Source organism: Cutaneotrichosporon cavernicola, assembly GCF_030864355.1.
Source record: "Cutaneotrichosporon cavernicola HIS019 DNA, chromosome: 6".
Classification (NCBI taxonomy): domain Eukaryota; kingdom Fungi; phylum Basidiomycota; class Tremellomycetes; order Trichosporonales; family Trichosporonaceae; genus Cutaneotrichosporon; species Cutaneotrichosporon cavernicola.
The window spans coordinates 58760-86690 of record NC_083398.1 but is presented as its reverse complement, the minus strand read 5'-3'; the positions used below and the strand labels follow the sequence as shown (position 1 = coordinate 86690).

Genomic DNA, 27931 nt, shown 5'->3' with positions numbered 1-27931 from the left:
TCAGATGCTTTGTTCGGCGTACGCTGATTCATTGGCCCACGCCCTCCCACTAACTTCAGCCTTGTCATGCGAGAACGGATCGTTGGGCGCTCCGTGGTTCCTGTAAAGCTCGCCTTGGACAATCTCCAGTTCGAGACTGCATCCGTCATTAGGCTCTTCCTCCAATTAGTCGAACGGCTCTATTGCTGTCGAACGCTTCTTGCCGCAACTTTCGGCCAGTCACGCGCGTTAACCGACTGCAGAAGCTTTTGCTTGTGTGTGAGCGCAACGAACCAGGGGTTGCGTATCAAGAGTTTAAGAGTTCAGTACGTATTATCTCCATAGCCTCCTCAAGTGCACGACATAGGGCGTGCTCCAATATTTCTGCATTGTTTATACCTCTACTCCACGGTCCTGTCCGAGGTAACATACTTCTTACTCCTTGTGCTTGTCGGCGTTTTCCTGGTACTCCTTGACGCCGCCACCGTACGTGCGCACGTTCTGGTATCCAGCCTTGCGGGCGGCCTCGGCGGCGGCCTCGGAGCGCTTGGCGGCCCGGTCGAGGAACACCATCTTCTGGTTGTAGGCGGGCTTGGAGAACGCAAAGTCCTGAGGTCAGCGTGTTGTCTCCTCCATGTGGTTGTATCGCGCGGCCGTCGTCATCACTTGGCCCTTTGCGCAGGAAAGATCATTCCCTATTCCCTCCAGCCATCTCCCTTGGATGACACCTCAGGCTCCCCCAACCATCCCGCGATTGCTTGTCACGCTCGCCACTCTTGTTACTACTCACGTTCTGGAACTGGCCCGGGTTATTGCCCTCAGCGAGCGCACTGGCGACCTTGCTGAACGGAAGGTTGACGGTACCGGAAATGGGCGACATGGCAGCCTCGTCGGGCTCACGAGTGTCGATGAGGAGCACGTCCTAGGGTCAGTCGGTGGATCGTATCGGCATTCCGTTGTGTACTGGCACCCTCTCACTGTCTACAGGTCGTGGTGAACAACTAGCGGAAAAGAGAGCTAAGGCACCCGACTCGACGACTCGACTGGTCAAAGTACTCACGTCGGTGGGAGCGCGGGCGAGCTTGTTGAACTCGGCAAAGTTCATGTCGGGGGTGTTGGCCCAGGCATCCTTCCAGCGGGCGGCGGTGGTGGTGAACGCACGAGGCGAGACGCGAGCAGGAGCACGAAGGGCGGAGCGGAGGGCGTACATGTTTGATGTGTGATGTAGTGAGGTGAGATGAGAAAAAGGGTGAAGCGTGGAGATGTGGAAAGAGAGAGTAACCCACCCTTCCCCTGGGTGGCCCGGTGAGAGAGTACGGCATTGTCTTGACGTCATGAATCTCTTTACGGGACGCTATTGGAAGAGCAAACAAGCTCCTACACTCTCGTCACGCTGGTCAGCGCTTCCTTGACTGGTACTGGTCAGTATCCTCTCGTACCTCGTTTGCGTTTCATTACACGTCTCTCTCTCTTTCGACTTTGCGACTGGCGGGGACCAGCTCATCGTCTTGTTGCCTGGGTTGACTGGGTGGCAAATGGGTTTAAAGTGGGTGGAGGTGGCTGTGGCTGGGGGAATGGAGATCAATGCACGTGATTTACACGTGGAAGTGGAGGTCGAGGTTCTTGGACGATAATTTCCACCATGCACTGCTGCACCCCATCACAACAACAACAACAACAACAACAGCCACCATGCTCTACGTGATCGGCCTGGGCCTCAGCGACGAGAAGGACATCACTGTCAAGGGCCTCGAGGTGAGTGTACTGCCCCGAAAGCTGCAAGGACAGAGCTGACAGCAGGCCGTGCGCGGGTGCGACCGCGTCTACCTCGAGGCTTACACGTCCATCCTCATGATCGAGAAGGAGAAGCTTGTGAGTGGCTGGTGATACTGGAACAGCTAGAGCGTGTCCTTTAAGCTGACAGACAGGAGGAGTTCTATGGACGTCCCGTCATTACTGCGACTCGTGAAATTGTCGAGCTCGAGAGCGATGAGATCTTGCGCGACGCGGACAAGGTCGACGTCGCGTTCCTCGTTGTTGGCGACCCGCTGGGGTGAGTAGGGAAAACCACTTTTTGATGCGTTTTCTACGGCGGCGGTGCCAAGAGCGGTACGGCTGGCACTCAGCCGCGCTGTCACTGTCAGCTGCCGAGCTGATGGATACCTAAACCTCCCGTTTGGTGACTGGGAACGGCTTAAGCTCCCCGTCATATCTTCTGCTGTTTGTCCATCGGCCCTCGCTAACCCCAGCGCAACCACCCACACGGACCTTCTCCTTCGCGCCCAGAACCGCGGCATCCCCACCCAGACGATCCACAATGCGTCCATCATGACGGCTCTCGGCTCCTCTGGCTTGCAGATGTACAACTTTGGGCAGGCGATCTCGCTTCCCTTCTACACCAACACCTGGACGCCTGACTCGTGGTACGACCGCCTCGAGGAGAACCTGCGCTATGGGATGCACACGCTCGTGCTCTTGGATATCAAGGTCCGCGAGCAGAGCGAGGAAAACATGGCGAGGTGAGCCGGTTTTTCTGATTTCTCTGTTCCCAACTAACGCCAGGGGACGCCTCATCTACGAGCCACCACGCTTCATGAACCCCATGACGGCGTTTGAGCAGATGCTGCTCACCGAGGGCAAGCGGCACCCTTCGTCTGAAATCGAGGCCGACATGGACGATGAGGATGATGTGCCCGTTGCGGCTGGCCCGACGCTCATGGACCCGGAGAAGACGCTTGCCATGTCGCTCTCGCGCATCGGCACGAGCACGCAGAAGATCATCTCGGGTACCGTCGCTGAGCTAGGGCGCCTCTCTGCTGATGACTACGGGCCGCCTCTCCACTCGATTGTCATTGTCGGAAAGCGCCTCCACCCCCTCGAGGTGGAATTTGCCGGGCGCTGGTGCGTCGGCGGCGAGAACGGTGAATGGTGGCGCGTCGCGAAGGAGGTTTATGGTGTCGAGCGCGAGTCGTTTGACTAGGCGTGCAGCTTGACGGGAACGCCTAGGATGCTCGTGCTGGACCGACTTTCAACTAGTTGCTAGATGCCGCTTGGCGGTAATGTAATCTTATCTTGGGTGTGAATGGACACGCAGCGACAAGTTGGCGACGCGTTCCGGCTCATCGGCTCGGCGGTCTCGGCGGTTGCTCATCGGAAGGCGGATATCCCCAAATCCTCAGGCCGATGCTGACTAACGGCACCAAAAGTTGAAATTGCCACCCAGCGTATTTGTTGACACACTCGAATTGACTTTGCTCTACTCTCTACACTTCTCTTATCGCTAACATCTCACACAGCATCATGTCCTGGGTACGTTGCGTCGTTTTAGGCAAATGGAGGCTCCAACTTTTGCTGATAACAGCTCTTCTCATCATTACCCTCCATCCCGGGGTGGTCCAGCTCCGTTCCCACCATCGCAGCGTCAGAGAAGCAGCCGGTCAGCTCCGGGGACATGCCCGGCGGGTTCTCCCCAGCTGGAGAAGAGGACGACGAGGAGTACGACGACACTCCGCCACAGTTTCCGCTCCCGGAGTCGGCGCAGCGCTCCACTGCACCTGCTTCACTTGCTCTAGCCGTCCCCTCTCTCGCTGTGCCCGCACCGTCTTTTGCCCTCGCGCCGCCCTCCCCCACCACCTCGACACGCAGCGCAAGTCCCCCGTCCGACCTCAACATTGCGATTGTGGACGCGCCGCTTGGTGACATGCGGCTACCGCACAGCACGACTGCGCGCCCAACGTTCGGGATTAAGGCGGGCGGCGGCTTGGTTGCAGACAAGTCGGCTGCTGGGAAAGGCACAATGCCACCACCCCTCCCCCCGGCCATTAGCCTTAACTCGCGCGACTCGGTCCCCTCCGCCTCCAACTCTTTGAAACCAACACCCTCGCGCGCGATCGCAACACCCGCGAAGCTCGCGGACGGTTCTTCCCTCACAGCTGCGCCAATGAAGAAGAAGGGCCGCGGCAAGGTTGCGCTTGCGCCCGGGCACTCGGCGCTTGACTGGGCAAGATTAACAAAGTCCGGTACGAACCTTCGCGGGTTCCACGGGCCGCCTAAACGCGTCACGATGGAGGAGCTGAAGAAGGTATGTCTGTTTACGGGGCCAAATCTGACCGCAGCACAAGACCGAGGACGACGCGTGGTCGGCGTTCAACGGCGTCGTATACAACATAACACCATACCTCAATTTCCACCCTGGTGGCGTTGACGAGCTGATGCGCGTGGCAGGGCGTGACGGGACCAAGCTGTTCAGTGAGTAAATGGGGGGTAGATTGGTCCTCGCGTCTGCTCTCTTTTCACTTGAGCTGACCGCAGTGCTAACCCACTCGTGGGTCAACATTGAACACCTGATGCAGGAGTGCATGGTCGGCATGCTCGTGCGCGCGTAGAGCGCAAGTACGATTCATATCCAGATCAACATAGAAGCCGCAATGGTAGACTGATAAACTCTAGATGCGATAGCATACACACATACAGACGCCCCCGCGGCGCATACACCTACGGAATTGTGCGGCTCCACGTGCTCATCTCTCATCCTCCACAGAAGATGAGGACAACGCGGCTGTCATTCTCCACTTGTTCATTTCTGGACATCTCGCTCAGTTGACCACCAAGTCAGAGTGGTTGAACAGCTCCAAGCCGAGTGGTGGGCTGTCCACAAGCTTCCAGATGTGGGTTCAAGCGCAGGCACAAGCCCAGACGGTCAGCTCGTCAACGCTAAAGGGGCTGTTCACCAGCCGCTCCTCCGCCTGGGTGGTTCCCGCGCGAGCTGATCTGCAACCCTGTGACCTAAGAAACACCAAGCCTTCTTAGCTCAGTTGGTAGAGCGCGTCTTTCGTAAGCACATTCAGCTTTGAGGACGAGGTCAGTCGTTCGAGTCGGCTAGGAGGCAGCGGGCGGGAGGTGGCTCCCTAGTGTCGCCCGAAGGACCAGCCAGCCAGGTCGGGGCTGTTGTCGCTTTTGCCCGCGTGCTCAAAATGCAGATGTACATGGTATGTGTGTGGGTATGGTCTGGGGCAACGTGGATGGATGAGGCGCCGCTCATACTCTCCTGCATGCTGTCACCTACTCTCCTCTCTCCGCTCCTCCATCCTCTCTCTTCCCCGCTCACTTGTGCGCGGACTTGGGGTCTGCACACGGCTCGGGAATGGCCGAGTTCGGATCAATGGGCGGGAGCTTGGCGACGCCGACGCGCGGGTACTTGGGGCTGTCCTTGAAGAAGTTCTTCCATGTCTCGAGCGATTCGAGCTCCTTGTCGGTCATCCCGCGCAGGTCGTGGGTCAGGTGGGTCTCGAAGCAGCCCGTGATGAACGAGCGCGAAGCATCGCGGCCGGCCCTGGAGTCAGGTCCAGCCTCACACTCAAGCCACACCACTCACATCATATTGTAGCTCCCGCCTTTCCCGTACACCCTGCGATTGGCGGATACGTCGTACACCACCCCGTTGATTGAGATGTACACGGGCAGCGCCTCATTACTGCCGTCGTACGCGCTCAGTGCTTTCATTGAGAAGCTGCGTTCTCCGGTGGAGATGTATGCGATCAATGCGGCCCCAGCGATGGCGAGGGCGAGGATGACCTTGAGCACGACGCCGGGGCCAGATCGAGCCGCCTTCTCAACAGGGACAGGGACAGAGGCGGGGACGGGGACGGTGCTCTTACGCTGGCGAACAGATATCAGCACACGAGCTCGCGGCGCTCACCTTCGGACTCGGACATGGTTAGTGGAGATGGGTCAGATGGTAAGGACAATGTTGGAGTCTGGAAACAAGGCCCATGGACTGATTGCGATTACGCATTACGCGTTACTTTGAGGAGTCAGAGTCAGCGGCAAGGGCCGAGAAGTCGCCACGCGAGCGCGGCAGGATAGGTTGGAGCGGGAGCGCGGGATGTGCCTCGGGATCATCAACAAGGCCCAAATAGCGCCACAGCCTCGATCTATTGTACTGTACCGAATGACCGAAGTCAATCGAAGGGGTTGGGCGAGAACTCTGGCCATAGTCCATGGACTGTAGTGGGCCAAACAACACGGACACCCCCATACGTCCCACCCCTCCAGCCACCACGGTCACTCCCGCCTTACGGAATCGAACATTCCCTAGCGTGTTTTGAGTTTTAGCGCGCGTCTTAGTTTGACGTCGCGTCCGCGTCCCGGATTAGGAAACTGGCACGCATTTGTGGCTGTTGCGGGGAATGCGTCTCTGATGGGCGTGCAAGTCCCAAAGGGGGTGGTTTGAGGTACAGTCCAACTCTAGAACGGAGTGCTGAGACAGCTTATCTCGGCAGGTGTCGGTTGCGCGATAGATCTAGTGGCGAGACACTGGTGATCAGAACCGAGGGTGCATGTATCCACATGAGCCGCTGAAGCACATGGTATGGTGTTAATGGCGGCGGATAAACACGCCAAGCTACTAGATGTAACAAGCGAATCTCGCGATCGGGGAGAAAAGAGGGAGGCAAGTATTGATCGACAGCGAGTTGAACGGCATGGTATCATGGTATCACCAGGAAAGGACGCATCAGCCTTGGATGCCTATTCTCCGCGGCGCGCACCTGCTCAGTCAACGCGGCGGGGCCCGACTTCGGACTTCGGGTTCCAAGCTCATTGCATGCCTGGCGACGTTCAGCACTGCAGAGGGTCAGATCTTGCGTGACATGTGCGCGCCGATTGCTATTAGTGCTGCACTCAACAAGTTGAGATATTGCGACGCGAGGTGCGGAACGCGGACCGGGAGGTCCTGGAGGCACATGGACATGCCAAGTGCGCGGATGTTCCCGGACCACATGGTATGTCGAGTGGCTGGAATCAGGACAAGGATTATTGACGCCTCAGATTGACCCCTGCCGCGTCCGAGCTATTATCTAATAGCGCATCGGCTCCAGTCACCAAACACCTGTTAAGTTTGAATGACGAGTGCGAGTGCCGCTAGAAGTCAGCGGGTGCGGTGTGTTCCGCAAGCCAAACCCTCAACCTTGTGGTTGGGCCGCGAGTGACCAACCGTAGCGTCCGTTCTTGTCATAGCGGGGCATGAAACACAAAACCATGATTCCTGCGGCACTCGTCACCCTGGAATCGTGCCGGAAGAGGCGGCCGCCGCTTAGTCTATTGTTAATTGTCTATAGTTGATTACTTCATCATCTTAGATTGCGATGGTGCCAAGACAATGAAACGCGTCGGGGCGCGTCCAGAGACTCTCCCCGGTGCCTGATGATCCGCCACATGAACCCCTTCCTACCCCTTGTCAATCTCCCTCCCATTCTGCTCTCCATCTCTCCATATCTCACCTCTTAATATCGGTCGTCCCCTAGCTGCGTCAGACCTTGGTCTTTAGCAGTTACGGCATGATCCCTGCTTACGCTTCAACTTCCGCGTCTAGGCTCAATTTGTGGGCGGGCCGTGCAGCTCCGAGGTGGAATGGGAACCGTCAGCAACGTTGCAGGATTCAAGGATTCAACATACTGAAACATCCCATTCACCCGCCTCTGGGATTCCCGCTCCAAACTATCGGGTGCGGCCCACCCCCGCCCCCTGCACCAGGCCGTGTACCAGGATTGAACTAGTCAAACTTGTCGACTCCTGTTGGACAGGGGACCCCCCACTTCCGCGATGCAGAGAGCTCGTTCCTTGCGGATGACGGAACGGGTCTGGTGAACCGCTCGATGCGATCAACATTGTGGGTTGTGGGTAACAAGATGTGTCCCCACTGCCACATCGTATAAAGAGACCCCTACTGACACTGTTTCTCTCTATTCGCCAACTTTACTCACACTCATTCCTCGACCATGAAGGTCACTTTCATCGTCTCGGCCTTGGCGGCACTGAGCTCCGTTTCGGTCTCAGCGTTCCCCTTCATGTCGCCTAGCGGCAACACTGAGATCTTCGGTCTCATCAACCAGCTTAAGAAGTTCGACCCCAAGCAGATCGAGGCCCTTACTAGCCAGATCAAGGAGGGTATGGCCCAGGCTGGCGTCGACGTCCCCAAGACCAACTTTGGCGCCACCAACTTCAAGAACCTTAATGAGGAGGCTATCTACAAGGCTTTCGGTGAGTTTGCCGCAACTTTTCTACTGTTCTGCAACTAATACTCAGGCATCACGCATGACCGCCAGACCGCTGTCGACGGCAACCAGGCCAACGCACAGAACAACACGTTCGACACCACTGGCACTATCCCGTCCAACTCGTCCCTTATTGGCCGTGACATTGCCTCGTTCCTCGGCTTCGGCCCTGCCGAGGACGCCGACCACCCTTGGATCGCTCCCGGCCCTGGTGACCTCCGCGGCCCCTGCCCCGGTCTCAACACTGCCGCCAACCACGGCTACCTCCCCCGCAACGGTGTCGTCAACCCCGTCCAGCTCTTCGTCGGTGCCTTCCATGCTCTCGCGCTCTCCCCGGACCTCTGCGCTGTTCTTGCCGCCATCTCGTTCCTCTTCAAGGGTGACATGACCACGCTCACGCTCTCCATTGGAACTCGCAACGGTCTTGGTGACGGTCTTGCCGGCCACGGTGTCCTCGAGGGCGATGCTTCAGTCACTCGTCAGGACGCCAACCTTGGCAACCAGTGGGTTGTCGACAAGGGACGCTTCGACCTGTTCATCAAGGAGATGGACCAGTACGGTGGTGGCGACGTCACTCCCTACTCGCTCGCCCAGTCGCGTTACCGTGCGTGGCAGTACTCGCGCAAGAACAACGCTCGCTTCGACTTCAACCCCTGGCGCATGGTTGTCGCCTACGGCGAGTCGGGCTTTGTCATGCAGAACCTCCGCGGCGACAACATCCACTTCACAAAGGACATGGCCTACCACTGGTTCATGCTTGAGCGCTTCCCTCCCGGATGGTGCAAGCGCAAGATCCCGATGACCGTCCCTGAGATTTTGGCGTGGGCTGTCCTCATCGAAGCCCTCAAGCCGACCTTGCCCGGCTGGTCCCTCGGCATCAAGGGTCTCTTCATCCCCCTTCCCGACTTTGGATCGCTCGGCGGTTTCTTTGGCGGTGGCATCCTCGGGATTGGTGGCGGCAACACTGTCAAGGATGTCGGCTGTGCCGTCGGTGGCGCCGTCCTCGGCTGGTTCCCTTCGACCCTGGGCAACCTCTTTGGCGCCCTCAACATTGGCGGCCTCAACGGCATGTCGTGCTAAGTTGTGGACGTCAACAAGGATGTCAAACGGACTCTACCTTATTCACGGACCTTTACTGTCAGATAGATTCGTGGTGGATTCATGCACCGTCCTGTCTTTTCATTCATTGTCATTGTAGCCTCCCTGGAGCAGACCATCGTGGCAGTATTAATCACATGTGCAGCATGTGGAACATGTGGAACGGACAGCAGAGTGAAGAGAACCGACGTGATGCGTCCAGTTTATCTTGGCAGGAACCGCCGTCGCCATCTCGAGCGAGGTGAGAACGCTCTTCACCTCGCGGGGCAGTTGACACTTCATGTAGTCAATCCGGCTCTGTAGCCAGGAGCTTGCATTAGTAGGTAGTTACGACGAAAACCTACTGATCGGGATGGAAAGTCTTGTTGTCGTCAACCTCGCACTCGATGCTAATGCGGCATGATTTCTGGATCAGAGGCTTTGGGTCTGTCAAGATGGCCATTCTGGCGTGATGATAGGAGTAGTGGCATTTCTTCACCTCCTCGCAGAGGATAGCGACGAGATCTTTGCCAAACATGTCGAACGGTAATGGAGGGTGCGGCCGCCGATTGAGGTTAAACCCGCAGAGGATGTCAGATTCAATGAGAAACTCACGTTCGAGTGCTGTTGACTGTGGCGAAGTAGTTCTCCTCGATGACCCAATGTCGTACATGTACAGTACCTGTCGTGACCCGCCAGAGCACGCTGGGCTTTGAACCCCGGGCCCGAGCTGGTCATCCCCCCACCAACACGCCAACACGCCGACACGCCGGGCCTTAGGCATCCCTCCTACAGCACTCCGGCACAGAAGCGGCCCAAAGTCTTCGTTCAACTATGTACTTTAAATCAAGTCCAGCGCTTGTGTCCAATCCGTGTTCTCGAACGCATACTCGAAGTCAAGCTGCGAGGAAGGCCGCCTGCGAGGCTTCTCGTACAGTACTCATCAGCAAACCTCTCTGCCTTCGCATTTCCGTACAACGCGACCAAAAGGCCGGACTCGTCCGCGTTTGCCACGGTAATAACCATAGATGAATGTGTGCACGCAAATCTTGCGATTTGGCTGCAGGCCGCGGCGGTGGGCGAGGGAGATGAGATATGGTTTCAAGGTCTTCGCGGTAGGATGAGATATGGTTTCAAGGTCTTCGCGGTCCAAGCTGCTGCTTCCGGCCCGGTGGCTTCGTCCCACGACTTATAGAACTTCCCGCCAACCTTGTGGCCGTTGGGGAGGCGTGACGCAAAATTGGCGTGCCAGCGCTCGTTGATGCCAATAAACTCAATCATACCAGGAGTGAGGGGTTCTTGGGGATATCCTCGATGGAGAGCGAGTCGATGCGCGCCATGGTTAACCCTCGGGCGGCCATCCGCTTCTCGGGTGTCATTGCCGACGTCACCGAGTTTGCCTGGTACTTCACTTCGGCATGGCCAACAGATGTTTGGAGGAGGAGGTAGGGGAAGGGGGAGGGCGCAGTGTTTGATGGACCCGAAGGGATACTTGATATTGATCGCCCATCAACTTGGATCAACATGATCAATGAGTCCCCTCCAGGCTCCTCCAAGCTCCTCCACAGTGTTTGGCCCAATAACACTTCTGCTTCATCGCTCAAGTCGTTTTGTGCTGCATTCTTCACCATATTCTAGCTTGACGTTGGCTAATCCTGAAGGGCAATGCAGTAGATGCTGAGATACTGGTTCAGAGTATGTAGTCATAACTCATGACAAATCAGACTACCAAATCAGACTATCATCCCGAGGCTACTCTAGCCACTTGATGCAAAGTCGGGCACCCGATTCTGGAACCGACAACAGCCGGCTGGTGAGGTGGAATGGCCGGCCATGGCTTACAAGTTGCAGTGGAAATCGCCAACAATCCGCTAATGTTCAACCTCATTTCCCAAATATTCCGCCTGCTCAGTGAGGGACGATCTGTTACGATCAGCGCCCTTCCACCAGTGTGGCATTCAAATTTTCTCCTGACGACTACGCTGTGTAAGAGAAAGGCTACGCTGTGCTTACGTATGTAAGAGAAAAGGTTAGCCTCGCCCTGTCGAGGAGAATCTAGCAACATTGTAGAGACCGGGGAGGGACAGGTGACCAGAATCAGCTTTGGGGTCAGCTTCGTAATCAGTCCTCGATTCATGCGGCCTTGTGAGTTTGACCGTGATTGGAGTTGCGGCTAGGACTGCTCATCAACCTTCTCGCTTGTCAATGGTCCATGCCACAAGTGAGACGTAAGGTTCATGTCCCGCGCGGGAGTGTCGGAATTTTGGGGGCCCCACTCTATCTTGGCAGTGCAAGCGGGGAAATCAGTCCTACGTGCCGCCGGTAACCGCGTGTCATCAGTTTCTTGAGAGTGAATGCGAAACGCGCACGCAAGGCTTGGGGTCGAGCGAGGTGGGGGCGATGGAGCTGATGGCGGCTGTTCTGGTCAGGGTCCAATTGCCATGCGTTGGTATGTCACTCGTATTATGGGGAATCTGACAGTGTCGTCACCGAGCCTGACATTTTTCTGCTTGCAATTATCAGCATGCCCGGTGTCATGTTGTGCATGTGCAACGGGCGTTTTTCGAATGTGCGGATTGTGCGAGCCCAACTGTCCCAGTCTCAGGTCGCTCAATGCTCCAAGAAACCGTGTGGGCAGCTGTCGCTAGGGTCGCCAGGCCGGGGATGCGGAAACCTTCAGTCCGCTCACTCCGAGATAGGTTGCTTGGTACCTGACCCTTCAGAGCTTGGTACATACTGCAGGAGAGAATGCCGAGGTGCGGCGCCAAGTCAACGAAAGGCCGCCAGTTCCCGGGCATTGCCGTCTAGGGACTATTATCGGTGCCAAGGAACAGGCACATGTCCATACGATCACAGCAGACCCTGCACGTGGAGTGAACCGAGTGGGCATGTGGTTGGGACCCCGCAAACTTGTTACATTGGAGGACCGGCATCCGGACACTCTCAAGCATCGTCAATACCGGGTGAGTGAACCAGGACAGTCAGTTATACGACGCAGGCACCATGCGCCATAGCCTGAACAACCAAAGGTGCCTTTGTGGTCCTGTGAAAACACGTGAGTTTGCCCCAAGCAACAGGCCGCCTAAACGGGACACGGCAGAGATAGACGCATGCCAAGACAAACTGACGTATCTATTCCCCCCTCCATCAACCGCGGTAAACCCAAGTGTCGGCGGAATGAATTGCGGTAGCTCCGGTCTCGCGTGAATTGAACCCCCGGGGACTGAGTATTGCGTCAACCTCAAAGGCAGGTCCAAGGGCTGATCCAGACACGGCGCTAAACTCATACCAAGACAAACCGTCGTCGCCAATCGACACCTTGGACATTACTGTCGGTTCCTCGAGGGGCCTGTGGGGCAAGACCGGGGGGTGGAGCTTAACGGGGTCCCCGTGGATGACATGATCAGCGAGAGTGGGGTGGAACAACCGGAATGATCACAGCGCTTGAATCCCGTGACACCGAGTTGAATAGTGGTATAAATTGCACGAAGAGCTGTCTCATCACCTCAGCGACCCTCGCGGACCGCCTAGCAAACCACATCACCTCCGCCCTAGAGTCATGTCTCCCCAGCGCAAAAGCATCGACCGCTCGACGTCTTTTGACGACGACGTGGAGAAGAAGGAGACCAATAACACCGAGACGATTACCGTCCTCCCCAACGGTGAGGAGGTCATGAAGACGAGCCACTACACGCCTGAGGAGGAGGAGTTCCTCGCCACATTCGACGAGGCAAAACAGAAGAAAATGTATCGCAAAATCGACGTCCGCTTGCTTCCCATGCTCGCATTGCTCTATTTGTTCGCCTACATCGATCGGTAAGTCATCCTGGCACTAGTTGGGACTGTGAAAAAGTCGGCTGACACTTCCCGCGGCATGGATCGAACCACCGACCTTTATTTCCAATTTTCCCATATTTTTTTCTGTTTCAAGAGCCAACATCGGCAACGCCAAGATCGAAGGGTTGTTAGAAGACCTTCATCTCGACGGAACAAAGTATAACACGGCACAGAGTATCTTCTTTGTCACGTATATCCTCTTCGAGATCCCTGCGAACATTATCCTGGAGCGCTACTTCCGTTCGAGGCCTTCATGGTGGCTGGGCGGACTTGCGGTCCTGTGGGGCCTTGCCATGACGCTCCACGGCGTTGTAAAAAACTATGGCGGCCTCCTGGCGGTCCGCCTTGCCCTGGGTATCCCCGAAGCCGGCTTCTTCCCTGGTGCTGTGTACCTCTGCTCGCTCTGGTACCCGCGCCACATGCTCAACTCGCGCATCGCCTTGTTTTACACTTCCAGTGCCCTTGCCGGCGCATTCTCCGGCTTGCTGGCGTTCGGCATCGCCAAGCTCCGCGGTGTCGGTGGCATTGCTGCCTGGCGCTGGATTTTCCTGCTTGAAGGCGCAGCCACTATCGCTCTCGGCCTCATGGTGCCATTCATCCTGCCGGACCACGCGTCAAACTCCAAGTTCCTCACGGACGAAGAGCGCAAATACATGTCGATTGTCTCTGGTGCCCAGGACAAGTCGGCGCATTCTGGCCAGCACGACAGCGACGACGTTAGCAAGTGGAAGGTCTTCAAGTCTGTTGTTACGGACTGGCAGCTTTACCTTCTTGGCATCGTCTACTGGTCCAACACGGTCCCCAACTACGCCATGAAGTTTGCTATGCCGACCATTATCAAGGCGATGGGCTACTCGTCGTCGCAGGCACAGCTCCTCTCGGTGCCGCCTTACATCGTCGGTGCGATCACGGCCTGTGTCGCTGGTCTCTTTTCCGACCGCTTCCGTAAGCGTATGCCGTTCATTATGGTGGCGCAGTTCACGGTCATCGTCGCTCTCATCATTATTATGCCGATCCGCCACGACATCAAAAAGTATATGGCCCCGGCTTACCTGGCCATCTGCCTTGTCTGCGCAGGTGTCTATCCTATCGGTCCAGGAGTGAGTTTCTTCCTTGCAGAACACATGTTGACTTGCAGACCAACACGTGGACCGCCAACAATACTGCTGGGCCAGCCAAGCGCGCCATGAGCGTTGCCTTTGTCATCTCGCTCTGCAACGTCGGTGGTATCATTGGCGGCTACATCTTCCTTGAGAGTGAGAAGCCCCACTTCACCACGGGCTACGCCGGTTCCCTTGGCTTTGCCTTTGCTGGTGTTCTGGGAGCGGCCGTCCTCGAGATCGCTTACAAGCGCATCAACTCCAAGCGTGACAACATGACCAAGGAGGAGATCGATACCAAGTACACGCCACAGGAGCTTGCCCAACTCGGTGACCGCTCGCCATACTTCCGTTACATGCTGTAAGGGATTGAGAGGCGGCAGTGGCAGATTCTGGAGGTGTACGCTGGTAAGGAGAGTGCAGGACACAGTTGTTCATGGAGGAGTATGCACATGTACTAGGGTCCTGGTAACGCACGTACAAGCAGAAAGAGTCAGAATCGGAGAGCAGGGGTGGATGCAGACTCAAACACGCCGATTGCCAAAGTATTGAAGCGCCCAGCTACCACTGTCATCCTTCATGGCTTGGATGGAAGCTGCAGGCTTGGAGTGCCAGGTGTGATGTGCCCATTTTCTGGTTTACCCGGTGTACCCCAGGCCCAAGCTCTGCCAGGGCTGTGCGAGATCAAGCAGGTCGAAGGAACAATCAGATGGCCATGTGGAAAGCGCTCCCAGCTTCCCGTGAATGGCAGCTTCTACTGCCCCGATATTCCTGCTCCGCCCCATGCGCTATCTCTCTCATGCACGCCCAGATCCACACTTACTGCCATCTGCCCACATAACGGATCTGGGCGCACCCCGAATGTGTTTGGTTCCTTATGTCCGTACCAGGCCAAGACTTAGGGGGCGAATGGAATGTGGGCATTGAAATCACGAAGAGTCATCGGGTCCACCAAGCGACATCGAGATATCAAGGTACAGTACCACAAAGTGCTTGGCAGCAACCAATCGAGCTATAACCCCATGATGCAGTCCGCAGACGACTTCCCCCATCGCTGACATTTACTCTGATCTCATCCATCTCTTCCATACACTCACAATGGTCGGCTTCGTCATTCCCATCCCTTCCAAGGTCGTCGACAATGTCTACAAGAGCAGCTCAAACTTAGTCAACTCATACAAGAAGGAACCGCTCCCTACCGACCTGAGTGCAAAGCCAGGTGAGGAGGAGACAGGCCCACCTCCCGCCCCCGCACCGCGGCGAACGACCAACACCTGGGCTGGCAAGTCCACGGCTGCCCCACCGCCTCGCGCTGGATACCCTGCACGCCCGGCTGCTCCGGCCCGTGCCGTGAGTGAGATGAATCTGGAGACATTTGGCCCGCAGCTCCTCGCGCACGTCCTCGGCTCCATCAGCCTCCTCGAGAGCGTTGGCCAGATCACGCCCGAGGCTGCGCGGAAAGCTACCGCCGCCCTTGACGGCAGCGCTCCCGACACCGGATACGCTGTTCCCACGGCGCCTCCAACTCGTGGTGCCGCCCGCGCGCCACCTGCGCCCCCAGCTGCACCAGCTGAGATTCATGCCACCGCGCTATGGGAATACGGACAGGGCGGGGATGACGACGACCTCGCGTTCAAGGAGGGTGACACTGTCATCATCGACGAAGAAGTCAATGACGAGTGGCTCCGTGGGCGGACGATTCCCAGGGGCCGCACGATGCCCCTGCCACAGTCTGGCCTGTTCCCTCGCAACTATGTCCAACGTCTGTAACGAAATTACGCCTGTGAGGAGTTTGCTTGTGAGTTTGCTTGTTTGGTGTGACGATGGCGACGAGCGGCGCTGACGCTTAGTATCGTTGTATGCACTCGTACATGACCTTTAACATGGCCACATTGGGACAGGAGCAGAGTGGGCGCGGCCAGCACGTCATCACTCAACACACTTCTCCATTGCTGGATCTACAGGGCTACAACTGACAATCTACGCGTACTGCTTGACGGCATTGAGGTACGCCTTGCCGACCTCTGTGAGCTGGTTGCCTGAGGTAACAACCCAAGCGTTGCCGACGTTGCTGGGAGCGTACGCGTACACACGGTTGTCGTTCTGGAAGGTCGCAACCGCATCCTTCATGAACTGTACAGCCTGGCCCTGGTCCCAGCATCCGTTGAAGCCATTCTGGTCGTACACGCAGCCAAACTCAGTGACCCACATCGGCTTGTTGTACTTTGTCCAGAAATAGTCAAGTACTGCCTTGAGCTGGCCAATGTCGGGCTTGTAGATGTGGACGGCGACAACGTCATACGGCGTCGAGATCTGTTGCGTGAACGGCGTGAGGAATGACTCGTCCAGTTGCGCGCACATTGCAGGCGAGACGAGGAGCGAACCCGCGCGCCCCAGCGGCGCAAGGTACTTTTCCCACGCCGAGACAGTCTCTGCAACGCTCATGGAAGCGCTCTCACCGCTCGTGCAGTCGGGCTCGTTGAAGCCGAGCACATAGGTGGGTGGGTTACTGGCCGACCAGGTGCTGATGAACTGTTGGAAGCGGGCGGCGTCGTTCTGCACAGAACCGCGGTGGCCATTACCCCAAAGCATAGGGATGGCGACAGGAGCGCCTGTGTGGCCTGACGGTTTGCCGGTCCAGTCGTACCACCAGCCGACGTAGTTCTTGAGCTGGTCGAAAGCGTCGCCTCCCGCAAGACCAGCCTTACGGCCACCAGGGGTGAGGGACGTGCCCTGACATCAGCGACGCCGAACTGGTTTGCTCACGGGGCAGATCATGCGCTCATCCAAGTCGCGACGTGCAGCAGGTGCAGAGGAGGTTGTCCACACCTGGTTGTTGTTCCCGTTCGAGCACTGCCAGGTTTGGACAACGTTGCCGGCGTAAAGTCCACCGCTGGGCAGGTCGACGCACTGGCCCTTGCCCTCGAGCGCGACCCGGTTGTCGTCCGTGTACCACCATTTTTGAGCCGCAAGACCAGTGTAACACGTCCAGATCTTGCTCTTAACACCGTTCCCTGGTGCTGAACTGTTAGCAATGAGAAACAGTAAGATGTAAGACGTACTGGACCCAGCGTCAAGGCAAAAGTTGGAACCAGCCAATTTGACTACCGTGCTCCCCTTCTGGATGGTCCACGCCTGAGCCGCGCTCGTCGAACACTGGGCGAGCTGAACCGGGGTGCCGTCCGCACGCTTGTTGCCCTGCACCTCGAGACACCAGTTGGTGTTGCCGTTTGGGTGTAGGCGAACCGATCCGGATGTTGGCGGGGGGTTTGTCGGCGGAGGGTTTGTCGGGACGCATGCGGCTGTCGCGACGGTCGCCGACAGCACGACCTGGGCGATGTTGAAGAACATAATGGAGAGAGAGTCTTGGAAGGGCCGCTGCAGGTGAGTCGGTCAGTAAACAGCTTAAGTAGCGTTTGGGGTAGGGCTTGGGCTCCTCTACGGAGGCACTGTGGTGTGACTGGCAAGAAGTGACACGCTTGGGCTCTTGTGCGCACTGATGGGGAGTGGACACACTGAAAGCGGAGTCCGCGAAACAAGGGTGTTGACTGTACGTCGTCAAAACATCGCGGATGGATTGGTGGCGGTATTGCCTCCTCGTTTCCACAAACATGCTGCCCCGAGCGCATAGGTTGGGATCATGGCGCCGCAGCCGAACGCGCCAAACTTCCAGATAGGTGCGACGCCACTTCCGAGTGGGAACCGAGCAAGACGGCCGATATCGCAGTGTGACTCTGGCGTGGGCAACGTGATTGCTTGATCTCCATTGTTCGGCAACGAGTACTGGCGCGTCGCGCCTGCCGGAATTGCCGGGATGTGGCTTGCGTGCACGGTTGGTCGCAGGACGCCGAGAACGCCATACGCCACGCGCTCATGGAGGCGTTCCTTCTCAAGCGTGTGAGGCCAAGCCGATAACCATGAGACTGCTCGAAAAGCCAGACTGGAATCAACAGAACATAAGCACGGCAGTTCTGGTAAAATATAGATGACGCCAAGGTCTTCACATACCGGGACTCAAGGCACCTCTACCCTGATTAAACGCGTCCCGCCTTTGGGGTAACCCCTTTCCTACGCATCGACCCAAGCAGCTCGGAATAGGGATCCAATGGCGGGTAGGTCTGGGCTATCCTCTGCAGAGATCTGGATGGGAGTGAAGGTTTGACCAACCACATTGCCTTTGGGACACAATTGAAGGCGGCCGATTCTGCAGTTGATGCTGAAGGCTGGAGTGGGGAGGGTCCGGAGGCGGAGGCCCGCAATTTATAGGCATGTTTGCCATAGGACAGGGCCGCAATTTATGGGCATGTCTGCCATAGGACCGGGGTAGAACGGTGGCTTTTCAGCCGATTTGTTTGTTTGGTTGGGCCATCGGGGTTTTAACACATCTTGACGTGTTTTCTGGTGGGCATCCGAACCGTGCGTGACGATGCGGTGTTCCCAGATTCCAATACCTGCATAGAGCGTCAATCACAACCTGCATACCATTTACACAAACAGCCGGAGATCCACCTCGTACAGCGAAAGGATCTCACCGCTGTGGGGACAGCGTCCAAGGCGCGAAACAGCAGCTCAAGGGCCGTGCGGCATTGCGGTATTGCCGACACTGAACGGCGTGTTGTGGAGAACGCACAAGGACTGGAGTGCGATCTTGAGTTCGGCTCGAGACGTGGTTGGAGTATCTTACCAAAACAATTGGGATGCCGACAGGTCGCATAGCCATGGCGGCGCCGACCGAAGATGACGATCGATATCGAGGTGGAGCGTAGCAGAATCTATGCAAGCTTCGGGCTTTAGGCTTCCGAACCCACTCCACTGAAGTGTTAAGTGGGGTACTCGGTGCTAGTGCCCCAACTTCAAGCTCAAACTTGGAACTCGGTATGGCACAGAGCTGCCCAACTTTGAGTCATTATGGTCTGATCTCCGCCGAAAGGGGTTGATGCAGTTAGAATGCCTGGAATAAGGTTATCTCCACCGTTGCCCGTGGACGCTCCATGCTGCATGCGCAAGGCATTCTCCACCTCGGGGCCTGCTTCCGTCACGGAGAGAAGACATTCACATTCCTTTGCAATACAGCACTTCATTCTGCAAGAAATGCAGCCACTAATCCGTCGGGATATCAGGCATGTCCCAGTCAAAGCTCCATCCCTCGGTGCCCTCGGGGACGACTCCCACGGCATCGCCATTGTGAGCAAGACGGTACTGGAAATGGTCCGCGAGGAACAGCTGCGTGACGCCATTTTCAGTCTGGGCCATCCAAGCGGCTCCGTTGCCTTCCTCGTCGAGACGTCCACACTCGCCGAGGAACACTCCCTCGGTGAGGACCTTGTCCTCGTCTTTGTGTCAACGTTTGAATGCAGAGAGACTCACCGTACTCGGCAGTCAGGCAGAGATCACTATCAGCGTGCCTCACCCAGTGAACAGGAAGCATGAAGACCGTCTCGAGGACCCATACGCCATCGTCGGGCGGCGTCTTGCCCTTGAGCTTGTTACTGTGGTTAGAAATATCTAGGAGCGACTCACAGGGTGGGTATGGCGCCCTCCTCGCTGGGAACGGTCAGGTAGCGGCGGTCGCTGCCGTCTTTGGAAATGAAGTAAACTGGTTCCTCGGTGGGCCAGGTCGCCACCTTAGACGAGCCAGAGAGGATGGCGAGAGTGCCGGCGACCCATTGAGGGAGATACATGATGAGATGGGGAAATTGTCATGGGAGAGGTGGGACGGCGTAAATGTTGAGATAGCGCTCCACTGACCTGGGCGAAAGTAGAGTAGGGAGGCACTAGTTTGAGCGGATGATGAACATGCCTTCGCAAGCCGTCATCTGATCATGACATGGTGAACTCTAAGTCAGTGTCGTGCACCACTTGTGCGTGCAGTGGCTATTGTAGGACATGCGGTTTCCCATGACGCTGTTCCGTCAAGTCTGTTGCGCGGAGGTTGGTATGTTACCTCCGTATGGTGTCCGTACGGCGTTGGCGAGCCTTCCTACCATTCCCGAGACGTACGACCAACCATGTGCCGTACCAGCCCTGCCAGCCCGTTTGTGCTCATTTGACGCAGAGATGTGAGAGGTGTAATGGTCCGACCACTCAGTGGATCCGGTTAGATGGCCACTGCAGTGGACAGGGGTGAGTCTAGGTAAAGAGGCAAGCGGTACCTCTGAGCCTGTGTCTTGAAGATCTGGGAGTCAGCTGGGCCACCTTGTATGTAGCTGGCCCTGCACCGCGCAGTGATGAGACAGCCGACAGCGAGACGGCGAATGTGTCGGCTCTGAGCGAGGAAGTTGCGAACAGGTGCTTGGTGTTTGAGCTGGGGATGCAAACAAGTGCTTGGTGTTTGAGCTGGGGATGGTGGGGATGGACATGGTTGGGCTGCGAGTACCCCTCGAAATAGACCGACCAGAACACGGTCTTGCAAGACCTTGCTTGTTGCTTGTTGCTTCTGCAAAGCCTGAGCTCTCCCGACTAGTGTGTGAAACTAATTGTTCATCGAGGTCACATGGCCGGGGTTCGACGCCATGGCGCGCGTCGTCGTACTGATGAGAGAAGGAAGTTGCCTAGACAAGTTGCAGCATTCCTTGGCATTCCGAAGGTGATTGCGTGGGTGAGCCAGGGCTGAGTGTAGAACCAACGAGTGTACAGACTGGAGCTAGTTAGGTACCACTAAGCTAGTAATTCTTTACGCGAGAAGGACCATACGATCGGCCAATTATGTGGCACGACGCGTCAACGCGCTGGAAAGCCCTGAAGCTAGTTGCCCCACACTCGAGTAGACCATTCCCCATGATGATGCACTCGGTCTGAAAGCACGTGGTGGCATGCGTACTCAGGAAGGCGGAAGATGCCGCCCCCAAGACATGGCATGCGTTAACCGCTTGGATCTGGGTTATGTTTCGGACAGCAAACTATGCAATACAGGTACGGACGCGTACGGTACCCGCCCACACGTCCCTGAGCAGCTCGCGGCTGTCTGAATCCTACTGAGGGCTCCTGTTTCAGCACTCGGATCCAACTAGTTCCAAGGTTCCCGTGTTGTCGCATTGCCCGGTCGCCGATATCACATGGATAGAGGCCAATCGCTGGTCTTACTTAAACGACTTGTCGGGCATGGGATCCCCAGCTGTCAACCAACGAATCCACAATAATGAAGGTGTTCACAACCCTCGCCACACTCGTTTCCATTCTCGGCGTCCTGGCGGCGCCCGCCCCGGTCGTCAATAGCCATAGCGAACTCGACGACCGAGCCATCACAATCAGTAAGCAAGCTCATGGGACACGTTGACCCAAAGCCGTTGCTGCGCCGGCCGGCACCATCGTTGGTGTCAAGGGCCTCACGACGGAAGACTTCAACGGGATCCCGTATGCCGCTGCTCCCGTCGGCAACCTTCGTCTCCGCCCTCCCCAGCGCCTTTCCACTTCTCTCAACTTGTTTGATGCAACCACGCCAGCCCCTGCGTGTCCCCAGTTCATCGCGGATTCTGACGCCTCGGACATCCCGGCTCAAATTCTGACTGCCGTCTCACGCACTCCTTTCTTCCAGAAAGCCCTCAAGATCTCGGAAGACTGTCTCAACCTCAATGTTATTCGCCCAAAGGGAACCAAGGCTGGCGATAACCTTCCCGTCCTTTTCTGGATGTACGGCGGAGGGTTTGAGGTGAGTCGTCCACATTTAAACAAGGGTTCCGCTGACATTAGCTCGGCTGGAACTCGATGTATTACGGTGGGCCGCTGGTCACAAGCGCTGTTCTCAACGGCAAGCCGTATGTATTTGTGGCGGTCAACTACCGTGTTGGGGCATGGGGATTTTTGCCCGGCAAGGAGATTCTCGCGGACGGTGCTGGGAACCTTGGGCTCCGCGACCAACGCATGGGTCTCGAGTGGGTTGCCGACAACATTGCTGCGTTTGGCGGTGACCCGTCAAAGGTCACGATCTGGGGCGAGTCGGCTGGTTCCATCAGTGTGTTCAACCAGATGGCTGCGTACGGCGGAAACATTACATATAAAGGCAAACCTCTGTTCCGTGGCGGCATCATGAACTCGGGCTCGGTTTTGCCCACCGACCCCATCGACTGCCCCAAGGGCCAGGCAATCTACGATACAATTGTCGAAAAAGCCGGATGCACTGGCCCGGACTCGCTCAACTGCCTCCGTCAACTCCCTCTCGACAAGTTCACTGATGCCGCAAACTCGGTCCCGGCAATGCTGTCGTGGACCTCGGTCGCCGTCTCCTACCTACCCCGTCCTGATGGTGACTTCTTGCCCGAGAGCTCTCACACACTTGCCCAGAAAGGCAGGTATGCCGCCATTCCCATTATCGTGGGTGACCAGGAGGACGAGGGTACTCTCTTCTCCCTCTTCCAGGCCAACACCACTGGGAGCACGGCGGCGATTGTCAAGTACCTCAAGGACCTCTTCTTCCATGGCGCCAGTGAACAAGTCCTCACTGCTCTTGTCGAAACCTACCCCGACTCGATCTTGGAGGGCTCGCCCTTCCGCACTGGGCCCTTTAACGAACTATACAGGGGCTTCAAGCGCCTGGCTGCCCTCCTTGGCGACATCGTCTTCACTATCACCCGCCGCGTTTTCATCGACATTGCCAAGACTGTCAACCCTAAAGTCCCTGTGTGGTCATACATTGCCAGCTACGGCTACGGTACTCCTATCCTTGGCACATTCCACGCCTCGGACCTTCTTCAGGTCTTCTATGGCATCCTTCCCAACAAGGCCTCGCGCGATATCCAGGCCTACTACAGCAACTTTGTCTACAGTGAGAGCAAAATAGTATGTGGTGCTAACGCCTAGACCTTGACCCCAACAACTACTCGGGTGGCACCAACAGTCTCTCGCGCGTCATTGACAACTGGCCACAGTGGGAGAAGGGGACTAAGAAGCTCATCCAGTTCTATGCCTACCACTTCCAGCCCATGGTCGACGACTTCCGCACCGACTCGGAAAAGATCCTTTCCGACAACATTGATACCTTGCACATCTAGTGTAGGGAGTTGAGATGTTTGATAGTAGAAAAGAATAGCAAACTGATTAATTGTAGTTTCTTCAGGGTAGTTGTTTCAACTGCATCTCTCTATGAGGCAGAAAATGGGATGAATGAAACGTTGCGGCGAGGACGTTGATATCAAGATCAAGAACGCCTCATTCCTCCGAAAATGGATGCCGTCAGACACCTGTGCGAGAAGCTGCCAAGTCTCGGTTTGGAACGTGGGCATCTTGCATCTTGCACTCGCTCACGTTCCCTATAGCTTCCATCTTGCTTGTCATCAACATGCGCTCGCGACGACTGCGGCAGAGGTTGGAGGTTGATGAATGCGGGGATGAAAAGGATTCAGAGAGAGCACGTTTAACCCGGGTCGGCCATAGCCGATGATCCGATGAGTAACCGAATCCAAGTCAAAAGAAGAGAACAGACACGGTCCAACTTTCCATTCTCACTCCTCTCAATCACAGTCACCATGCCCCTCACTCGTGAACAACTAGTCGACCTCACCCTCACGGACATCCGAGAGCCCATCGCGGCTGAGCTCATGGCCAAGGCGGTTACGGCGCCGCCGTTCGTCACTGGCGCGCCGCGGATCCTGAACCTCCGTGACCTCGGCGGTGCGCCTGGCTCCCGTGTGCGTCCTGGGCTCGTGTACCGTTCCGCGACGCTGGCTGGCGAGACACCCAAGGATACTGCCGAGAGCATCGAATGGCTGTCCAAGAACGTGCGCAAGGTGTATGATTTGCGTCGGGAGAAGGAGCGCGAAGCCAGTCCCGATCCGGACGCCGTAGGCGTCGAGAACTTCTGGCGCCAACCGAGCTCGGCGTACGGTGCGCCCCGCCCTGACTTGTTCACAATTGGCGACGGCACCGTCGGGTGGAAACACCAGTACATGGTCATTGCGGCTGGGTACCGCGAGACGTTCCGTAATGTGCTTGAGCATATCCGCGACCGACCTGATGTCCCGATCCTCATCCATTGCACAGGTGAGTAGTGTACAGATCGCCACTGACTCCAGCCGGACGCGATCGGACTGGCGTGCTCTCCGGCTTGCTCCAAGCGCTGGCGGGTACTTCGCCAGACGACGTCAAGCTCGACTACATGCTGTCGCGCGTTGGCATCGAGACCCAACGTGAGCGCTTGCTTAGCGTCATCATGGCAGGCGTTGGCTCTCACTTTAACGGTCCTGATGACCCGGGACTGTACAACCTGTCTTCACTGCGGCCTCAGTTCTGGACTGCTTTCCTCGAGGGTCTCGAGGACAAGTATGGCGGGTGGGAGGGCTATGCAACGTCGCAGGACGGGCTGGGTTTCAGTGCCGCTGATCTGGACCAGATCAGGCGCAACCTTCGGGGAGAGGACGTGCGGAGCCGTCTTTAAGTGTTTTCATAGCGGATCCATAGAAGTCTAGACATACTACTTGGTCCAGAGCTCGCGGTAGGCCCAGGGGAGGATGATGGCTGCCCCAGGACCTGCGCCAACAGCAATGACGAACATGACGATAAGCACACCCAGCTTGGCCTGGTATGGGACGAGTACCAGAGATAAAGACGTGACTAGTACCGAGGCGAAATCGACGGCGAAGAGAGCGTGACCGGCAAAAGTGAGGGACGAGGTCCCCTTGGTGTCGAAGAGGAGGATATCGCCGAGGCGGCGACCGTTGGCAACCTCTCGCATAAGGTCGATGTGGCCAGATACCGAGACCACGGTGCAGAGTACTGCGATGATGACGACGGCTGGGGCGCGCGGCGTTTGGGGAAGGATGCGAGAGAGGACAAGGTTGAGTACGAGGACATAGAGTGGGAAAGGCTGCCAGATACTCAGTGCGGAGAACGACATGTCCTCGACTGCCAGATAGAGTGTCGGCCCGAGGAACCCGATACTGACTGAGAGGAGGGTGCTCCATGTATATTTGCCTTCTGGACGAGATCGTTTCTGCCGCGAGACGGCGTGGGACCAAACGCAGAACGCGGCGTGGAGCGGCATCGTGAAGCCGGCGGTCAAGCGCTGACCAGCCAAATAGAAGAGTGATGAGCATTGGGCGATGAATCCGAGCGGCCCATTGTTTCGGTGGGTGGGGCGGAATGACTCGTATGTCGACACCATGAGGGCAGAGAGGAGGACGGCAGTGAAGCTGCCCATGAGTAGCTGGGCGTCGCGGCTTTCGTGAGCGGCCATGAAAATGCTGTTCAGAAGGCAGTTGAGGCCATCAAGATACTCTCCGACGATAGGGTAGCGGCGGAATCCAGGCTGCGTAAAGCACTGGGCGGTCGCGAGTGTCGGCGATGCCAGCTTGAAGCCGTCGAGCGTGAAGACTGATGTTAGATGCAGAGGAGCACGATGTAACCCACCCTTCTTCTTCATAGCGTAGAACTCTGCACCAGCTAGAGCCAGGAAGTAGCCGCCTGCTGTCGACATGTTGCTGGTGATGGGGGGAGAGAGAGGGAGAGAGAGGGAGAGAGAGGGAGAGAGAGAACAAGTTGTTTTGCCCCCAATGTAACACAATGTAAATAATGTCGTCACTGTATCAAATGGACTCGGCAATCAGACCGAGCCGGAGGAAAGTGTTCACGTGCTTGAACGCAGTGCAAGATCTCGCCTCGCAACGTCCCAAGCAGCCTGTTGGTGCGCGTGGATGCACAGCGGCTTGAGTCGAGCAGAGCTCAACAGTCTGCTCCTCAAACCACAGTCCAAAATATTGGCGCACTACCGGGAAAAATACACTGTAAGGGAGTCGAACCCCTGCCGCGTCGATGGCAACGACGCATGATACCGTTTCACCAACAGTGTAGTGCTGTAGCATGCTTGCGTCGAGCCGCTCTCAGTCAGCCGTATATACTGCGCGACGTGGAACGACGGTAGGTATGAGGCTCAACGAGTCACGTCCGAGCTTGGAGCACGGGAGGCATAATCATGCTGGAATGACAGTGAGGATTGTCGTGGACCACGACGAGCAGCGTCGCGACCAACCCGTGCCAAGCGGGATCATTACTGACATCAGGACAAATAGAGTTCTATGAAACGGGATTGTTTGGAGACACAGGAGACGTAATCGCGCCGGAATAGAGTTTGCGGTTGCCTTGGGAATCACAAAGCATGACGGTCGCGCAACTCCTCCGCCAGCTCCAACCAGCTCCAACGGCTCATCCACCTCTGATACACGACTTGGGTACTGCCGATAACGATACATCACAAACCCTTCTATTCAGATTACCAGAACACAAACTGAGCCTACTCGTCCTTGGAGTCGTACGAGTTGTCGATGCCACCGAGCATCATCTTGAGCAGCCACATGACGGGCGTGAGCTGCTGGCCAGTCTTGCGCATCATCTCGTCGCGCTCGGCGTCAAAGTCGCCAGTCTGGTCCATGAGACCACCGATGGCCGGGTCCGCGTCGAGGTGGCCGAGCCACTGCGCAGCCTGCATGTCGTTGCCGACCTGGCAGAACTGGAACGAGATGGCGTCGGCGCCAACACTCTGCGAGAGCTCCTGGGCAGCGCGCGAAATGACCATGTTGACTGCTGTTAGTGTCACTGTTCAAGGCTGGAGGGCATGGCGACTCACGAGTGTTGGGAGCCTCAGAGTGCACCGCACCGGTGCCGCCGGTGATGATGACAATGAGCTTGGGCTTGTGGAGGGCGCGAGCGCGGGCGGGACCCAGGACGAGGGGCTGGAGGACCTTGTAGTCAAGAGCCGAGCCGAGGGCACAGGGGCCGTCGTAGATGATGCGGTCGAGGAGCTGGACAGCGGCCTCGTCAGAGTTGATGCGGTTGCCCTCAAAGGGCGCGTTGAGGAAGCGGACCTCGATACCGTCGTCGTCAAAGAGGGTAGCGGCGTAGGCAACCTTGGAGAGGGTGCTGCGCGTCAGCTGGTGGTCTCGAGAGAGGAGACATAGGGTTGGATGGACTCACGCGCGGAGGTCGTTGATACGCTCACCGCCCTGCTCACCACGCATGGCGGCCGAGTCATCGCAGAGAACGACAATGTCAAAGAGTGCGAGCTTGCAGAGATCGACAGCAATGTCTGGGGTGAGGCGCCACTCCTGAGAGATATCGGCGATAGCGCCGCTAGCGACAATGCGCTGGGCGATGGCGTCGACGGCGCGAGGGTCCTGGTAAAAGTAGCCAATGCGCTGCTCCTGGATGCAGTGCTGGAGTGTCCTGACGATGGCGTTGTAATCGGGGGTGGGGGCACCACCGTAGCCGACGCTGCCGATGTCGCGCGAGCCGGGTGCCGCGCCGTAGAACGAGGCAGCCTGGCCACCACCACCACCACCACCACCACCACCCATCATGCCGGGTATTGCTCCACCGGCGAAGCCGCCCATGGAAGACATGGGGTTGAAGCCGCTCGACTGGTCGCGGTAGCCTGGTGGCTTGCCGTAGCCGCCTTGGGCGCCGTAAGCGACAGGCTTGGGCTTGTTGGTCATCTTCTTGACGACGATGAATGCGATGCCTGCAGCGGCTGGAGTGGTTAGCCAGGCGCGCGTAGGATGGGATACGTACCAAGAGCAAGAGCGATACCCATGATGAATGTATGTGGTGGATGTGACGAGTGTGAAGGAAGAAAGAGATGTGGAGGAAGAAGGAGAGATGTGAATGGGGGTTTTAAGTAGTTGAGAGTGAGATGAGATTAGCAAATGGGCGTTGCAAGGACGCGAGTAACCTACTCACTTTCCACCCCTGAGGCTGTGCAAATGTAAATGAAATCATCCGTCATTAGTAGCACAGCTCTTTAATGTTATTTCATTTCATTATCTGATTACGGGGGAAGGGGCAGTGCTGCTGCGTATTGTAATTGTGGCATTATTATTGTTGTATAGCAAAGCACTGACCTGACAGCCTGACAACCGCTTACAGCGCGACATTCGCGTGTTCCGAACTTGTTCCCGTCAT

General features: G+C 56.9%; 13 protein-coding genes across 13 annotated transcripts; 7 read left to right on the top strand and 6 right to left on the bottom strand.

Annotated features, from left to right (window-relative positions):
- Positions 1-414: 414 nt before the first annotated feature.
- On the bottom strand, positions 415-1189 carry CcaverHIS019_0600370 (uncharacterized protein; the record flags this gene model as incomplete). The annotated part of the gene is made up of 3 exons (XM_060602450.1): positions 415-588; positions 770-901; positions 1040-1189. The coding sequence occupies 3 exons, from the start codon at positions 1187-1189 to the stop codon at positions 415-417; spliced, it is 456 nt and encodes a 151-aa protein (XP_060458843.1).
- Positions 1190-1671: 482 nt separating this feature from the next.
- DPH5 (uncharacterized protein) lies at positions 1672-2959 on the top strand (the record flags this gene model as incomplete). The annotated part of the gene is made up of 5 exons (XM_060602449.1): positions 1672-1734; positions 1780-1851; positions 1908-2032; positions 2229-2498; positions 2542-2959. 5 exons carry the CDS (start codon positions 1672-1674, stop codon positions 2957-2959), a joined length of 948 nt encoding a protein of 315 aa, XP_060458842.1.
- A 320-nt stretch (positions 2960-3279) lies between these two features.
- CcaverHIS019_0600350 (uncharacterized protein) lies at positions 3280-4364 on the top strand (the record flags this gene model as incomplete). The annotated part of the gene is made up of 4 exons (XM_060602448.1): positions 3280-3288; positions 3341-4060; positions 4095-4227; positions 4291-4364. The coding sequence occupies 4 exons, from the start codon at positions 3280-3282 to the stop codon at positions 4362-4364; spliced, it is 936 nt and encodes a 311-aa protein (XP_060458841.1).
- A 718-nt stretch (positions 4365-5082) lies between these two features.
- CcaverHIS019_0600340 (uncharacterized protein) lies at positions 5083-5693 on the bottom strand (the record flags this gene model as incomplete). The annotated part of the gene is made up of 3 exons (XM_060602447.1): positions 5083-5311; positions 5354-5586; positions 5661-5693. 3 exons carry the CDS (start codon positions 5691-5693, stop codon positions 5083-5085), a joined length of 495 nt encoding a protein of 164 aa, XP_060458840.1.
- A 2064-nt stretch (positions 5694-7757) lies between these two features.
- On the top strand, positions 7758-9113 carry CcaverHIS019_0600330 (uncharacterized protein; the record flags this gene model as incomplete). The annotated part of the gene is made up of 2 exons (XM_060602446.1): positions 7758-8019; positions 8065-9113. The coding sequence occupies 2 exons, from the start codon at positions 7758-7760 to the stop codon at positions 9111-9113; spliced, it is 1311 nt and encodes a 436-aa protein (XP_060458839.1).
- A 3556-nt stretch (positions 9114-12669) lies between these two features.
- CcaverHIS019_0600320 (uncharacterized protein) lies at positions 12670-14412 on the top strand (the record flags this gene model as incomplete). The annotated part of the gene is made up of 3 exons (XM_060602445.1): positions 12670-12926; positions 13042-14047; positions 14086-14412. 3 exons carry the CDS (start codon positions 12670-12672, stop codon positions 14410-14412), a joined length of 1590 nt encoding a protein of 529 aa, XP_060458838.1.
- A 733-nt stretch (positions 14413-15145) lies between these two features.
- On the top strand, positions 15146-15817 carry CcaverHIS019_0600310 (uncharacterized protein; the record flags this gene model as incomplete). The annotated part of the gene is made up of 1 exon (XM_060602443.1): positions 15146-15817. One exon carries the CDS (start codon positions 15146-15148, stop codon positions 15815-15817), a length of 672 nt encoding a protein of 223 aa, XP_060458837.1.
- A 210-nt stretch (positions 15818-16027) lies between these two features.
- Positions 16028-17398, bottom strand: CcaverHIS019_0600300 (uncharacterized protein; the record flags this gene model as incomplete). Its single annotated transcript, XM_060602442.1, has 3 exons — positions 16028-16780; positions 16814-17067; positions 17110-17398. 3 exons carry the CDS (start codon positions 17396-17398, stop codon positions 16028-16030), a joined length of 1296 nt encoding a protein of 431 aa, XP_060458836.1.
- Positions 17399-19147: 1749 nt separating this feature from the next.
- CcaverHIS019_0600290 (uncharacterized protein) lies at positions 19148-19728 on the bottom strand (the record flags this gene model as incomplete). Its single annotated transcript, XM_060602441.1, has 3 exons — positions 19148-19380; positions 19415-19536; positions 19568-19728. 3 exons carry the CDS (start codon positions 19726-19728, stop codon positions 19148-19150), a joined length of 516 nt encoding a protein of 171 aa, XP_060458835.1.
- A 1457-nt stretch (positions 19729-21185) lies between these two features.
- Positions 21186-23034, top strand: CcaverHIS019_0600280 (uncharacterized protein; the record flags this gene model as incomplete). Its single annotated transcript, XM_060602440.1, has 4 exons — positions 21186-21297; positions 21331-21695; positions 21737-22808; positions 22844-23034. 4 exons carry the CDS (start codon positions 21186-21188, stop codon positions 23032-23034), a joined length of 1740 nt encoding a protein of 579 aa, XP_060458834.1.
- A 474-nt stretch (positions 23035-23508) lies between these two features.
- Positions 23509-24416, top strand: CcaverHIS019_0600270 (uncharacterized protein; the record flags this gene model as incomplete). Its single annotated transcript, XM_060602439.1, has 2 exons — positions 23509-24022; positions 24055-24416. 2 exons carry the CDS (start codon positions 23509-23511, stop codon positions 24414-24416), a joined length of 876 nt encoding a protein of 291 aa, XP_060458833.1.
- Positions 24417-24452: 36 nt separating this feature from the next.
- On the bottom strand, positions 24453-25454 carry CcaverHIS019_0600260 (uncharacterized protein; the record flags this gene model as incomplete). Its single annotated transcript, XM_060602438.1, has 2 exons — positions 24453-25351; positions 25388-25454. 2 exons carry the CDS (start codon positions 25452-25454, stop codon positions 24453-24455), a joined length of 966 nt encoding a protein of 321 aa, XP_060458832.1.
- Positions 25455-26267: 813 nt separating this feature from the next.
- CcaverHIS019_0600250 (uncharacterized protein) lies at positions 26268-27563 on the bottom strand (the record flags this gene model as incomplete). Its single annotated transcript, XM_060602437.1, has 4 exons — positions 26268-26554; positions 26601-26893; positions 26948-27500; positions 27542-27563. 4 exons carry the CDS (start codon positions 27561-27563, stop codon positions 26268-26270), a joined length of 1155 nt encoding a protein of 384 aa, XP_060458831.1.
- Between the last annotated feature and the right edge of the window lie 368 nt (positions 27564-27931).